This window comes from Mixophyes fleayi, chromosome 4 (assembly GCF_038048845.1).
Source record: "Mixophyes fleayi isolate aMixFle1 chromosome 4, aMixFle1.hap1, whole genome shotgun sequence".
NCBI lineage: Eukaryota > Metazoa > Chordata > Amphibia > Anura > Limnodynastidae > Mixophyes > Mixophyes fleayi.
The window spans coordinates 34,238,098-34,254,706 of NC_134405.1; the positions used below are offsets into that span (position 1 = coordinate 34,238,098).

General features: G+C 39.8%; 1 protein-coding gene across 1 annotated transcript in view; it reads right to left on the reverse strand.

Moving 5' to 3' along the window:
• The window catches only part of LOC142151179 (complement C3-like), a 141,174-nt gene that overhangs the window by 59,083 nt on the left and 65,482 nt on the right, over window positions 1-16,609 (reverse strand). Inside the window, exons 20-24 of the mRNA XM_075206545.1 lie at window positions 14,786-14,925; window positions 13,595-13,807; window positions 8,146-8,212; window positions 6,346-6,432; window positions 3,452-3,655 (exon numbers count right to left, since the gene is read on the reverse strand). Of these exons, the coding sequence (XP_075062646.1) occupies window positions 3,452-3,655; window positions 6,346-6,432; window positions 8,146-8,212; window positions 13,595-13,807; window positions 14,786-14,925 (711 nt within the window). The remainder of the gene's footprint in view (window positions 1-3,451; window positions 3,656-6,345; window positions 6,433-8,145; window positions 8,213-13,594; window positions 13,808-14,785; window positions 14,926-16,609) is intronic.

Consider the following 16,609-nt stretch of genomic DNA (forward strand, 5'->3'; position numbering starts at 1 on the left):
CAGCGGACAGAATGGCATTATTCAGCGCAATTTCTACATTTTTACACACTTTTTGGTATAGTTGTGGAAGAGCTTTACGGGAAAAATGGTGTTGCGATGGAATTCTGAAACGCGGACACAAAACCTCAATTAACTGTGAAAAACCAGCTGCGTTTATTGTGGATATTGGACGCAGATCTAACACTAACATGGCAGCCATGGCGGCTGTGATTCGCCTGGCGACTGGGTGACTGCTGTCATATTTGCTTCCCCTAGCAAATGATTGTTTCACAGTTAATTGTTGAAATGTAGGACTGCTCATTTTCTTGGCCTTCCTCTGGGCTGACGATTCACCCCAAGCAACAGCAACAGCAGCAGCAGTGGGACTAACGCTTTCTTCAGAGGAATCAATAATAGTGCAGGAGTCATCTAGCCTTAAGTGGGATGCCGGGCTAACTCCGAGCGCTACTAAGGATATTGATGAGGATGGTGTGGTGGGTGTATTTTGTAGCCGTCGGGATGTTGGTGAGCGGAGGGTCTTAGCTGATGATGGAGTGCTTGTACTTTTTTGAGAAGAACTTTCAGCTTTTCCCAACACTTTGCCATGAGCTCTCGTTAAATGGCGTAACATAGACGAGGATCCAAGATGGTTAAGGTCCCTCCCTCGACTGACTGTGGCTTGGCATACACTACAAATGGCTATACAATTGTTGTCTGGATTTGGGTAGAAATAATTCCACACATAAAAAGTGGATTTTTTTTGTTTTATGGCCAGGCATGACAATGGCCTTTTTCGTGTCACGTGCCAGAACTGCTGCCACTGGTGCAGAACTTACACAAACAACCTCATCCTCATCAACATCCTCATTAGCGCCCTCGTCGCCTACACAAATTTCCCCCTCATCCTCTTCTAATTCCAAAGTGGCATCCTCAATTGGTGTATCACCGGCTACACTCGGGCTGTTCAGGCACACATTAGCAGAACTGCTGAAAGGGCCCTTCTTTATGGGTACAGTAACAGAATGCTCACGATTAGACATACCACTGGTGGATGGACTCTCCACTGGGATTGGTGTCATTTCTGATTCAGAGCATACATTATCCTCTAATGCCTTACAGCATGTCTTGCAGCTCGGCTTTGACGCGTAACAGTAGTTGTGCACCACTTTCAGACTCCAAATTACTTGGTCTTGCTTGGTCATGAGTTACCGTACAAGAAAGAGGCTCATTAACATTTTTGGATCTGCCACTAATAGAAAAAGGCGAAGGCCTCATTCTTTCTTTGCCACTGCGTGTGTAGAATGGCATGTTGGCAATTTTTTTTTTATCAGAACTTAACTTTTCCTCAGTTACACTTATTTTTCTCTTCAACACTGTAAATTTTTTTTGGGTGTGTTTTTTCCCCAGATTTAAAAAAACGATGTACTTTTACTTCGCCTTTCCCAGATGACGTACTGGGAACACTACCATCAGGACTGGTGACAGAACCTGGTTGCTGATTCTGCTCATAGGTGGACTGCTTTGAATCTATTTTAATGACCCCAAATCACTTGTAGTGAAAAATATTGTATTAGATAGATATTGCTGAAAAAGATGACTTTTTTTTGACAGCCAGAAAAATTAGTGTAAAACACTGGGGAATATTGCACACCCCAAATCACTTGTAGTGAAAAATATTGTATTAGATAGATATTGCTGACAAAGATGGCTTTTTTTGACAGCCATAAAAATTTAGTGTAAAACACTGGGGAATATGAGACAACCCAAAAGCACTTGGAGTGCCCAAAAAAGAAAAAAAAAACCTCCTCTATCCTTCTCTATTACTGCTCTAATAATTGCAAATAGTATTAATATTATAATTGTAGAGATTAGTATATAAACAGTTATGTGTACACTAATTGCTCTGTCCCTCCGCTAATATAGCCTGTGAGCTAACCCTGCTCTCTCCCTCTGTCAAATGGCGAAGGATTGCTGTGGAGGCTGATATTTAAGCTTTTCAAATCTCGCGAGAACTGAGCTCAGAAATACGAATACGTCACAGTGACGTTTTGCCTCGATTTCGATTCCGAATGGGCGGGAGAGTACCGAGCCGGCTCGGTACTTGGATAGGCTAAATTCGGATGGATTAGAATCTCGCGGAACCGAGTCCGCCCATCTCTAGTTACAACTTCTATCTGGAAAAAAATCATCCTTTAGAGAAAACACACGCTTGTTAAACAAACCTGTTCCTCTAAGGGATCTTTTTAAGAACAGACTTAAGCAATGATAGATCATTTCTAAAAAAAAAAAAGAAATACAAGGATGCCTCTATTTAGGCTAGATAATAAAAAATCTTAAAAGTCTATCAAAACCAGAATAGATTTGAACACAACTTTCATTTCTAGTCTTAATAGATTGTCATATGAAATTAAAAAGCTAATTAAAAAGAATCATCCCATCCTAAAGCATGACCCAATTTTAAAATCTTCCCCCAGAATTATGTTGTTATTTTTAAAAAGGGGCATCATCTCGAAAATGTATTAGTTTTGAACCGCCAGATTTTTAAGACAAAAGCGAAAGAACCTAAACATAAAGAGGTTGATGCAGAGCGAGTACTACACCAGTTATTATGGTATAATTTATGTGATTTTGCATGTTCAGAAAGGGAACTCATGCAAATGCAACAATGCCAGCATGAGTATTTCTGACATTAAACATTATATTGTTTGATATTACATCATAATGATTTATATTCACCTACAAGCTACATACTCCCAGAGGTCAAATTGTTAGGTACACCTTTCTAACACTGTGTAGGACTCCCCCCCCCCCTCTTCTTCATTTGCCCCAAGAACCGCCTACATTTTTAGTGTCATGAAATTAACAAGGTGCTGGAAACATTCCTTAGATTCCTTAGAGATTCTGGTCCATTTTGACTTGAAAGCAACATGCAGTTGCTACAGATTTGTTGGCTGCACATTCATGCTGCGGATTTCCAATCCCACTACTTCTCAAAGGTGTTCTATTGTATAAAGATCTGGTGACTATGGAGTCCATGGGAGTACATTAAAATTATTGTCATGTGATATGACATTTAATACTGCTAGAAGTATCCTTTGGAAGACTGTGGCCATAAAGGGATGAATATGGTCAACAACAATAAGCAGGTATGCTGTGGCGTTATTTAAACAATACTCAATTGGTATTGAGGGGTCTAATGTTGGCCAAGAAAGTATTCCCCACACTATTACACCACTGCCACCAGTCTCCACTGTCTCTTATTTGGTATTTGTTTTATTTCAGGACAGTGCAGTCTCCTAAAAGCTGCTGAGGTTCAGGTTATATTGAGCTCTTGATAAGGATTTTTGCTTGTTTAGCCCAAGAGCCAAAATGTGATGAATGGTGAAATATGCCATATAGTTTGTTTATATTGATAACTCTAGTCTAAAGCACTTTGGTCCCTGAAATGAACCAGCAGAAGGAAAGCACTCACCTTGACGAATATTGCTGATGGCCTCCTCCCTGCGATTCAGTCCTATCCGATCCCACTGGTTAGTCTTGTCCAGATACTGAGTGGCAATGACAACTGGAGTCATTCTCATCATGTTTTGCTCAGCACAGCCAGATGGCACTATGATGAGATGATGCAGATTGGAACCATCAATGGAATCTTTAACCAACTGAGCAACTGGATTTCCTAAAAGAGAGAAAAAGGACATATAAATTATGAAGCAGTAAATGTATATGCAGTCATCTGATGCAATGCAATGTATCTGTCATGCTGCAATGGGGAGTTTAACAATAGCAAACAACACAAAAGGGTTAATAGTACACCAAGTAACTCACCTCTACCAGGGCAGGTAAGAACCCCCTCTCTAAGGCTCAGCACCCAGGAGACGTTTAATTGTATACAACTTTACTGAGGTTTTGAGAATTGAAGGGTTTCTGCACTGTGCTGTATTAATTTAAATTGTTTCTTACAGTGGGAAGGGTATGCTGTTGATGGCTAGACCTTCATTTGGTCAACATTCAGATAGTTGACAACATCAGTTTGAGAATTCAAATGTTGACAATATTTTTAGGGCAACATTTCATGTAGTCAACAGTATTATTAGGTCGACATTTCATATGGTCGACAGTATTATTAGGTCCACAATTCTGCCATCTGCTGAGCACCTCTGGAGAAAGTGCCGCTCCAACGCCAAGTTTATCCATTTCAAATTCATTCTGTCATCCTATTACTGTGCCCGCTCTCTTGCCAAACAGTCCTATTTCAAAGCACTTACCCCCATTGTGTTTTTTCCACCATCAACTACCTTTTCTGCCCCCCGCCCCACATACCCTCTACCCACCTTCATGCCCACAACTTTGCTACTACTTCAAAGGGGAAATCGATACCATCCTCCATGATATCTCCTCCTTACAGCTCTCCCTTTCCTCGCCTTTACTCCTGTCATGGACTCTGAGGTCCTCGCACTCCTCCCCTCCTCTTCCTGCTCAACCTGTTCTCTTGAGCCTACTCCGCTCGCTTCTCCATTTTCTCTCTTCTAACACTTGCAGTCGTTTAGCTCACCTTTTCAATCTCTTCGATGGTCATCTTCCCTTCTACCTTGAAACATGAAATCACCACGCCCATTGTCAAGAAGCCATCTCTTGACCCTGCCTCTCTCCAGCTACCTTTCCATATCTTTACTCCCATTCCTTTCCAAATTCATTGAATGGTTAGTCTACAACCATTTAACACACTTTATTAATGTTCACTCTCTCCATGTTCCCTTACAATCAGGCTTCTACTCTCTCAACTCCACCAAGACTACCTTCACCAATGTGACTAATGATCTACTTCTGGCTAAGTCAAAGGGCCATTTCCCTCTGTATTTGCTCCTTGACCTTTCTGCCGATTTTGACACAGTTGACCATCCTCTTTTCCTTTCCTTCCTCTGGTACCTGCTCCCCTACTGTCCCTTTATCTGTTGGAGTTTCCCAAGGATTTGTTTTTGGCCCATTACTTTTCTCTCTCTACGCCCTTCTCTCTTCGTCATCTCATCTGCTCCTTTGACCTCCAATATCACCACTGTGCTGATAACTCTCTGATCTAACTTTCCTCCACTGATCTCTCTCCCTCCCTCCTCTCTCTGTGTGTCTGACTGCCTCTCTGCTATCTCCACCTCGATGGCTTGATGCTGCCTCAAGTGTAACATATTCAAGACTGAGCTTATTATCTTTTCTCCAACAAGTATGAAATTCCCTTGTCTGATGATGTTGTTATTGACTCTGCCCTCAGTTTCACTCCCCAGTCAGTTTTCCCTATCCTGTTGCTTCCATCTTCACAAAATTGGCAAGATTCTTCCTTTCCTCTCCCCAGATGCTACCAAGACCATCATCCATGCTTTTGTCATCTCCTTTCTTGACTATGGCAATCTTCTCTTCTCTAGCTTGTGTGACAAATGTCTGTTTCCCCTGAAATCTGTGCTGAATGCGTAATTGGTACTAATCTTCCTCTCCCGATGGTACTCTTCTATACCTCCCTGCACAACCATGAAGTGGTTCCCCATTCCCTCCATAAATCAATTCAAGTTTCGTACCCTCACTTAAAAAACACTCTTTAATGCTTCTCCTTCCTTAATCTCCATCCTTGTCACGAAATACTCCCCTACTTGTCCACTATGTTTTGTCAGTGACCTTCGCTGCTCCACATCAACTTCGCACAAGATACGCAGGCAATTGGACTTACGTTTAAACTTGAATCAGTCTCTTAATGAGACCTTTAAATTCTACATTAAATCACATGAGTGGTTTTACTGCATAATCAGAAGAAGAGGGTGGAGATTGTTCATCCATTACTTTAATCCCAAGCCCCATGTACTGTAAAGTAGCGACCAGAGAGGAAAAAGATTTCAAAGAGGAATTTGTAGCTGCATAAAAATGTAATGGGGCAGATTGGGACCTTTATAATCGTCATATAGATGTACCTATTCAAAAACAAAAATAATTAAAATTTCTACTTAAGAAATTCTTTTAAATATATTTTACTTTCCATCCTCATTCTATTTTCACACAAATATTCTATACAAATCAGGAAACAGATTCATCAAGTATCCTACTAATTTATAAGCAAAGTTGAGCACTGCCATGGTTGCAATAGAAAAGATGGCTTCAGCCCTAAGTTCCACACCTGCTGCTGGGCTACATGTTGTCACCCTTTGCTCTGAAGGAAGTACTGTGTTAAGTTAGGGCTGAAAGTCAGAGGCTCCTTAGCCTCTGCCTTTGTCGCTTCAATTGTTTTAGCAACTTGCTGTCCCACATATACTCTGCTCATAGACAGCTGTACTGGTTTCTCCCAGGGACACAAACTGTGCAAGTGGACAGTCCATGTTAAAGTCTTACCTTGTATATTAACGATGATCCTAGTCTCTGTCTGTGGAACAATCGTCTTGTTAGTGAGAGATCGAATATTCACTATCTGTTCCCCACCTAAACAAAAAAAAGAATAACAAAGTTTGGTGTGTGAAGGAAAGAAGGAAAAGTCAGGTGTTACCATGTAAACAGATAGTATCATCATAATATATATTTTTTTTATTTAGCTAGCCATATGCAAAGGATCACTGGGAGGCAACCATTGTGTGGAGAATGGTAATAATAATGGGAATTCAGTGTAGATCTGTGGTCCCTGCATACCACTAACATTGATTGGTTACATTGTATACTGTGATTGATGGGAAAGACTATGTACCGGCATGGGTGGGGCATACTACTTATGGGCATCAATGACAGTATATTGTACACTGAACTTGATTGGGGCCTGTTACATACTTGCCCACTCTTTCGGATTGTCCAGGAGACTGACAAAGTTTCTCCTGGACTCCTGGGAGAGTAGGCCTCACTCCCAGATCCCGCCCACTTTGCTACAGAGAGCCTGATGATGTTTATTAACGCTATTCAAAAGACCTTGCCCTTGCAGCACAAGTATACAAATAGCGGCATTACCCATTAAGGGTGGGACATGATAATGTGAATAACATCATCATGCTCCTTATATGTGCCACTTGGACCTGGAGAACCTGGAGGGGAGGTCCAAGAAGGAGGCAAGTATGGTCTGTTGTATACTGTGATTTAATGAGTGGTATATTGTGTTCTGGATAGCAATTAGTCATTGATCTTGCAAGATGAATCAGGCTTCAGACTGGACTATGCCTTACTTTTTGTCAAAATGGCCATGGAATCGTCCTACACTTGAGAAAGCAACATTTCCCTCCTCCCTTTCAATTATGATGAAGAAAAGCGACCCCAATTCCCAGCTAGTACAGTCTTTATTTAACCTAATTCTAACTTCATATTAATAGATCTGTAACCATAATTTTCAATTTGGATAATAAAGTTACATTTTTAAAATAGCAAACATATTACAATTGCTGCATTTCACTCTGTTATGTGCACTATCTTTGTTAGCACTTATTATTAGGGTCAGGTTTAGGTAGTTCTAGTTTTTTAGTTGTTACTTTTTTTTTCAGTGCTGGTACCGGCAATGTCATGGGGACCGCATACTTATATGTCCCCCCGATTTTGTCAATACCAACCCTGAGAGCACTAGGCTGGTTTGGCTTTTTTAGGAGAGGGAGCCCACATGTTTATTCCTATTTATTTATTTATTACACTTACAGCCTGTATCATATTATCCCTTTGAAGCCTATATTACTGATTATGAATGGAAAGTAAAATACATCTTTTAAACAGACGCAAGTTACTTTCATATTTTAAGTGTAAATTATGTCCAACTTTACATGAGGCCCAAAGAGAACAGTAGGTGAAAGTTAATACATAAGTCTGGTGGTTAAGACCGAGAATGGAAACAGCCCTGGGGGTGAATGTATGAACATGCGGGTTCTTCAACACCCGCGTGTTCAGCGTGTTCGGCGATTAAATTTCAAGCGGCGCTGCATTGTAAAGGGAAGTTTCCCTTTACAATGTAGCGCCGCTTGAAATAGACATTTTCTTGTTGCCATAGTCTGAAATGGTTTTAAAATCTAGTAAGAATATTCATAACTCAGATATCTTAAAATGCTCTGAAAGAAATGATGATGTTTGAATGAGAAATGAGAGGGTGATATGAAGTGATAGATTCGGGCAGTCAAGAGAGACACACACACTCTTCCACAAATACACAAGCTAAACGAGAGGTGCACCTACTCCTCCCTCTTGTTTCCGGATCCAGTGTCACCGACTTTAGAATTTCTGTCCTGCGAACCCCTTCTGGCTGAAACAGGAAAGATATCAAGAGTAAAAATAAAGCAGAAATATATTGATAAGCACACAGCTCTATATTGTCTGTTTAGTACATTTTAACAATCAGTTGAAAACATCAAAGTGTTAGCAAAAAATATCACATGTTGTAGAAGACAAGGATTTTAATTGTTTCTTTTTCTTTAAGTGTCATAAATATTTTCTTAACCAGAAAATTATTGAGAAGTTGCTGACAACACTCTCAAAAGTATGGAAATATGATGTTTACTAATAGGTTACTGTCTGGTCTTAGTTCCATTATAGTTTTAGCTTTTGTTGGGGGTTCATTTACTCTTTTCTCCTTGATTTTGTGCTCACCTGCTCATTAACAGTGTGTTATTATTAGCATTTTTGAAATTGTGCCATCATATTATTTTTAACAATAATTAACAATAGCCCTAACAGAGCTTATAGTCTGAATTCTCTACCACACAAACACACACTAACATGAGTTAGGTAGTGCCCTGATCAGAAATGAGCCCAAAGCATTTCTAACCACTGTGTCATCATGCTGCATGCCAGCATATATGAGTTCATTTAAAATCAGGTACCAGCACTAGCGATTAGTTGGATTAGGCAGCTTCTGAATGTGCCATCATTTCATTTATTTAGTTTAGTATTTTGGGGGAGAGAGTGGAGTAGAAGGTGGCTGGATGTCTGATGTACAGGTTCAAAGGTAGTCTGGCTTCAGAGCCTGTGTAACTGGTAAGAGAAAGGGGCAAGGAAAAATGGCTATCTTCATTTGAACTCTGCATAGCTTCCAAAACCATATGTTTCCTCATGTACCTCCTGGCACCATCTTGTAATGTATTCTGCAGCTTTATCAGTAGACCCCCGGTCACACTATCCTTATATTGGGACCAGACAAATCCCCAAGTGCAGGACTATGAGAGACCAAATCATCCTCCATAATACGCACCACTCAGTGCCATATTACCTACTTTCACAAGACCTTTGTTTCCTGTTAACACAAATTAAGTGAGCCAGACATTTCCCTTACCATGAACTGATAGTCTTACACTCATAGCTGTGACACTAAGGGTCTGGGTGATTAAATTGACCAATGCATAACGCCCCACAGTAAGAGAAGATTGTCCTCTTTCCCAGAGGTCAAAGTGGAAATTTAGAATTAATAATAATTTTACATTGAAGGCAGTAGGATTCTAAGGATTCGGTTACCTGCTCCCCGCTCAGGGTTCCATCTTGTTGCCTCCTTCTCTGGTCACGTTGGCTGTTCTCTGGCTAAGTGACTTTTGTGTTGCATCACAACCATGTGACCGCTGGGTGGGGAATTTGGATCCACAACTACTTAAGCTGGCTCCGAACACTGAACCAGTGTCAGAGCAACAGGATTTCTTCCCCAGCATCTGACTTCCAGTGCTCCTGTCCTAATCCTGTATTGTCTAACTGATTTCCTGTGCATAATCCTAGCTTGTGTCCTGACTATGGCTTTTGCTGTTCCCTCTGTACTGTTTTGCTTGTTTGTGAGCCAAACCCAGATTGCTGACTACAATATTGAACTCCCTCTGTACTATTTTGCTCCTTTATGTTTCAGACCCGGATTCCTGACTACGTTTGTGGCTCCCGCTGCTAATTCCCTTCACGTCAGAGGACCATTCTGAGGGCCGCAACCTTGCCGTCCCTCGGCAGCAAAGCCCATACTGCCTTGCGGTGGTTCTTGGTGAAGATCAGGTGGTTTGCTAGACTCAGTACAGCCAGTGCAAACTCTGTCTGATAGTATCCTCGGTTCTGAATTACTAGGCCTGACAGTTTGCTCTGACCTATCCCCTGCCCAATATTGACGCTCTGTTAGACGAGTTAGCTGGAGCAAAGTATATTTCCACCTTTGACTTGAGCAAGGGGTATTGGCAGATACCGCTGACCCCAGAGGCTCAGGAGCGGTCGCCATTTATCACCCCCATTTAGCCTGTTCGAGTTTAAGTCCATGCTATTTGGGATGAAGAAAGCATGTGGTAGATTACCTGATTGAAGGGTGTAAATACTTCCCAGACCTTAATCCCATTGAGAACTTGCGGTCAATCCTCAAGAGGCAGGTGGACAAACAAAAACCTGCAAATACTGACAAACTCCAAGCATTGATTAGGCAAGATGGGCAGCCATCAGTCAGTATGTGGCCCAAAAATTGATTGACAGCATGCCAGGGCGAATTGCAGAGGTGTTCAAAAAGGAGGGTCAACGCTGTAAATATTGACTCTTTGCATAAACTTAATGTAATTGTCAACAAAAGCCTTTCACACTTATGAAATGCTTGTAACTTTACAGTATACCATAGCAACATCTGACAAAAGGTCTAAAAACACTAAAGCAGCAAACTTTGTGAAAACCAATACTTGTGTCATTCTGAAAACTTTTGGCCATGACTGTACTAGGAGAGAAGGGGGGGACGTGGGGTTCAGCACCCTGTCACATCCTTTTTTGGTATAGTGTTTTAAGGTTTTATGCAATGTGTTGCAGTGTGTTGGTTTTTAGCTGTTTGTATGTGATATTATTAGTGTACTATGCATAGACTGTGTTGATTTTGATAACGGAGATTGTGTGATTAATATGTGACTGTGTTGTAGATTGATTGTATTTCATGGATAGAAGCTGTATACATTTTGAGGTGGCACTGTGGTTGAGGAGTATGGCTGGATGAAATGGTAAGATGGCTGACAATCTGTTAGTTCCTGCAGTCTTATGCAGTTTTGGAACTGTGCTGTAAATTTGATTTATGAGACACAGTGAAATAGGATTATATGTGTGCGTTATTGAGTTTGTTTGTCTTTGGTTTAAAATGTGAGCCGTAGTGTTCCTGTGATGTGTAGAATGACTGAAGGTAGTGTGTAATGGAACACTTTGAAATAATGTGGTTTATTGCTGGAGAAATCAAAGTAGTTAATATGCCAGCAAGGTGAGATACCATGGGCCTGATTCATTAAATTAAGAAAAGCAAAAAAATCAACTTTGCACCTTGGCAAAACCATGGTGCATTGGAGGGGAATGTAAATTTATAATGTGGGGACAGGTTTATAATTGGGGTAGGACATGTCCTAGATCAATTTTAAATTTCAGTGTAAAAATAAAGATATCAAGTATTTTTGTGCTACATGAAAAACCAGCCAGTATATAAGATATGTGCAAAGTAATTTGCACCCCTTGCATTGTAACATGGTTTGTCTGGGAGAAACTTACTCATTTTTTTTCTTTTCTTTCCTTAACGAATTAGTGTTTAGAGCACGCTGAGTATCAGATAATATTGAAAATGGAGGTTGATGTAATCCCTCCAGGCTTAAAGATGGCTGCCGTTGCTAGTTAAATAATGTCTTTGCTGTGATGCTAGAAGTTTATATGTGGATAAAGGGTAGTGATTATGTTTGAGATAAACGGAGTTTATAGCTTGAAAATATTGTTGTGGAATGTATATTCGAAAAGTGGGTTTTTCTTGAATGCTTAAAATGACACCTAACCTAAGGATCTATATCTCTTTTTACCCTGTTCCCCTCTTCCTCCCCCTCCCCACACACACACACAAAATACATTCACACACCTTTAGATAATAGTTGCGACTTGCAAACACACATCCATACACCACACAATAGTTGGTCAAAACAAACACACAATGACTTTTATATTTATAAAACAGGCAATGGATATAATGTATTGTATGAACATCCATGCTATATCACCCATGTTAATAGGGCAAACAAAATCTGTTGACTATGTATAATATACACTGTCTACTATTTTATAATACATATGAGTTTTTACAATTAGAATGTTAATTAATAATACAAAACATTTTAAATGAAGCTACGTCTTCTGTGCAGTTTTTCTTGAAGAGATAAATATAAGTTATTATATAAACTAGTCCTGTGGATTTATAGGAAAATAAGAACTATATTTCTTTATTAAATCAGAACTACCTTTGCGAGGAGTTGTTTACCAGACTATTAGAACCCCATACCCCTGGTATCACCCTTTTATATGAACACTTCAACAACAACATTGTTCTTGGAATCGGAAACCTTCAGAAATGACACCACACTAGCAATCCTACAATACCTGAAGTTTACACTCTCTTACTGTGAATATCTCTTTTATTCTCTTACTTTCCTGAGTTGTTAAATATTAAAATTAGCAGTTATCCATCAGTACAGTTGCTTTTATAGATGGTTTGAGGCCTAAGGTACACAGGGGGTCATTACTAGACTTTGTTTTGCATCATTGACTCTACAACAGTGTTTGGAGTCAGCTGGTATTTGGTAGTATACCATACTACCACTTCTCCTAGTGTCTTCATTGTAAAACTATAAAATTCCATCCACTTACAATTTCCATACTTCCATACATCTCCATCTTTTCAAATCCGCAGCTTGAAAAATTTAGCCCTAAGTGTTTTCAATAATCCAATTAGTTAATCCAAATTGTGTATCTCTCTCTTGTTTTTTAACTTGCAGACCATAAACTTGTAAAACACACATGATATGGTGTAAACTTGTGAATCACATTCCACCGTGAGTATCCACTCCTGGTTACACACTTACTAGACTTAGGGCTAGATTTACTAAGCTGCGGGTTTGAAAAAGTGGGGATGTTGCCTATGGCAACCAATCAGATTCCATCTTTCATTTATTTAGTACCTTCTACAAAATGACAGCTAGAATCTGATTGGTTGCTATAGGCAACATCCCCTTTTTTTCAAACCCGCAGCTTAGTAAATCTAGCCCCTAATCTTGAGCTTTTTCATACATCAAAAATATTTTGTTATTTCCTGTGGGAGTATCCAAAGAAATTCAGACAAGGTCATAATAGGAAGTTTCACATATGGGACACCTTCCATGCAGAAAAATATAAATACAAGTATCTAGGGCAATATATATTTGTATAAAATCAAGCTTAAAATCCAAAGAGACAAAAGAGGTACACAGCCAATCCTACCAGATAGATGTGAAGAGCAAGCATAACATATAGATGTTATCAAAGATCCCGGGACTCACCTTGAAAAAGACCCTTTTGGTTTGGGTCGAAAAGCGTTATCAGTATCTGTAAGTGATATAGGAACTACTACCAGTACTGAAAAAATTTTGAAAAACCTATTTAATCTATTTATTCTTATTTAAGAATGTATCTATATTAAGTGCACGGAGAGACAATGCAGCCTTTCTTGTACAGGCACCTAATGAGAATGGTGTGTGTAAATATCATTCCTCTACGGAGGCTGCAGCTGCCATGGTCGTTCTGATGCCTCCTCTTGTCGTTGCTTTCAGATGCACACTCTTTTTTTTGGGGGGTATTTTGACCACTTTTTCAACGTGTGTATAGTTTTTCTTAAACCATGTCATTTTCACTTACTCACCACAACCTTCAGTTGCTTCCTGATACCATCTCCTGCCAACTCTCCATAAATGGCAGCCTTCACCTCAACCTCATGCACTCCCACAGTGAACGGCACAATGATAAACGGAACTGCTACGGTTGATTGCGGCTTCACTTTCACCTCTTGGGTGTACTTCTTTGAAGGTGTGGAAAGGCTGCAGAAGTGCTCACTGTAAGATAGGGACACTCGTACCTGGAAACAAATAATACATGCAATATGAGATTGTAGTCCTGTTAGTGGTCATAGTGGGTAAAACAAAGTTTCTTAAACCTATGTAGTCGTAATAAATATTTATAATCTTTAAATGAAACATACTGTGAGACATATATTTTGTTTATGCAGCACTGGACAAAACATTTCTCAGGCAGAGATTGCGTGCTTAATTGAGTCACAAGGAACCAAAGTTGAAACTTAAAGTAGGGTCTCCAGCAAGCATCTCAGTGTCAGTCAGTACCCTTAACCACTGATCCACACCGGTGCGGCACATTTTGCAGAGCAGTACACCAATAAGAGTTCATCTTGTGGAGGCAGATTACTGAAATGAGATAAGGGGTTGATATTTTCTGCAAAAAAATGTATTGTTTTATTTTATTTTATTATATGATCCCTGAGCTGGTGGAGCCTGGGCCTCATCCTACACTCCTGCCTTCTTTTAATGGAGAAACACATTTAAAGTTGCATGTTACCCAAAGCCAATTAAATCTTTAAATGTATATAAGTGCCACTTGTATATAAGACAGTAAGGGGTATGGAGATGTAACAGTCCTAATTTTATTTTATTTATAGACTGGTAAGCACATAGGCACAGAACGGGGTCAGGCTGTTTTGCTTAACTAGTGAATAAATATAAATATGCATCAGTAATGAATAAAAGCACTGAACGGATGCACAAATATGGTTTATCAAATCATTGCAATTTAGTTCTCTGCTACACTGTATTTTAATGGGTGCATGAGATCAAGGGGTAAATGTATGAACGTGCGGGTTCTTCAACACCCACGTGTTCAGCGTGTTCGGCGATTCAATTTCAAGTGGCGCTGCATTGTAAAGGGAAGTTTCCCTTTACAATGCAGCGCCGCTTGAAATTTAATCGCCGAACACGCTGAACACGCGGGTGTTGAAGAACCCGCACGTTCATACATTTACCCCCAAGTCTTTGTTTTTAATTACCTTGAATTCATTTTTAGCATAGTTGTAGATTATTGCACGGATTTCAACCTGCTCGTTCCGCAGCACAGAATAGGGCAGTCTTAGGTCGATGAAGAAATCCTGAAAGCCTATGATCTCATATGGTGGAGCTACACAGATACCTGTACATAAGAACGGAAAACCAAGTACAAACAGAATATATTAGTAAAACACTTGCAAATTAGACCATTCTTTTTAGCCAGGAAAAACAATAGCGTTTTGTGTGTAAGGGTGTTTCAGCTTGTGTATTGGCATTTATATTTGTTCTGCTTATCTCAACTGCAACAATGCAGGGATTTTTTTTGGGGGGGGTGGGAGTGGAATACTTTTGTTTTTTGGATAGGGATGCTTTGGCATCATTCCTTGTATATACATTTTAGTTGAGTTATAATTGTAGTATTTAATTGTATATTATATTTGTAGTGACTTACATCTTTAGGATTGCTAATAGCATGTTTATATGCTTGGGGTTAATAACTCTGAAAGCATCATCTATTATTGTCCACGTAAGAAGAAATGAGAACCATTCCTGTTGTATGTAGAGTTTTAGCTTGTTTGTCATGTGCCAATAAAAAAAACATCTGTATTCTGACTAATGATAATAATGGATCTGCCATATATATTGACTTTGTATTTTCAATTACCTTGGTTTTTCCGCACATAACTGATTTGACAGAAGCACAAGGCAAGTGCTGAATGACAGAGGTATATGTCCCAGGCATTTTGTTTTGCATGCTTTTGAATCCCAGAGAGATTATCTGTTTGTGGGAAATGCTTCTAAAATAGTGTGTTCAGCTGTAGGAATGGCCAGTATAAGGGGTCCTGGGGAATGAATGGAGAGAGAAGGGTGGGCTCCATTCATAAGGCCCATTTTGGAATGTCCAATAAGCTAGCAAGTTGCTAGCAATCAGGAGTTGCACCTGAAAGGTGCTTGCAAAAAGCTTCTAGGCAGTTTCCTCTGTCTCTCACACCTGGGGAGGTGGTTGGATGCCTCCTGAGAGACACTGCAAATGGTGAACAGTAAGTTGTACAATTTGTATGTGTGTATGGGACACAAGGTCCTTTATAGGAGAGAGAGTTCCTGTGTGTATAGCTAGTGTTGGAAAGGCAAGGTGTTTTTTTTAAAGTTTCTTTATTTTTCTGCTTAATAAAACCGGCTTAGGCCAACTGTACCAAAACCTTGGACCTGTGTGACTTCTCTGCTGCTGTACACTACCATTTACCCCAGGAGATGACACTTTCTCTCCTAACCTGGTTACAATATAGGAGGGAAAGCTTGCAACTGCACTTCAAATTCCAGTCATAAAAATTGCATGGAAAATTTAAAGTGACAGACACAGTGGCGAAATACTTGCATTTAAATGTCTATGCATGTTATGTGGATAACAGCAATTAAAAACTGGGTTGTTTGTGCACAGCAGCAGTGGGAATCGGAGAACCCCGTGGATGCGAGTGACAAATCCTGCTATGAAGTAAGGTTTCAACAGAGTGCCTGCTACATGCATGAAGATTTAAGAGGAATTAAACTTTGTCAATTTAAAGTGGATATTTCTTTGTTGGAATAACAAAACAGGGCAAATGTGTTTGAACAACCATTCAGCAGTAGTTAAAAAAAACATCTGCTCTGCAAGGAACTCATATGTCTTCATGTACTGAGTTTTGTTAATTGCTGTAAAGCAGATGGGTTCAGCAAGACTAGAAAAGAAGGGGTTAAGGAAAAAAACCAAATATATTTTTTCTGAACAAAGAAAGTGACTCTGCAACACAAAAGTGTAATGTGGCCTGGACCTGTGCAATGTTAAAAAG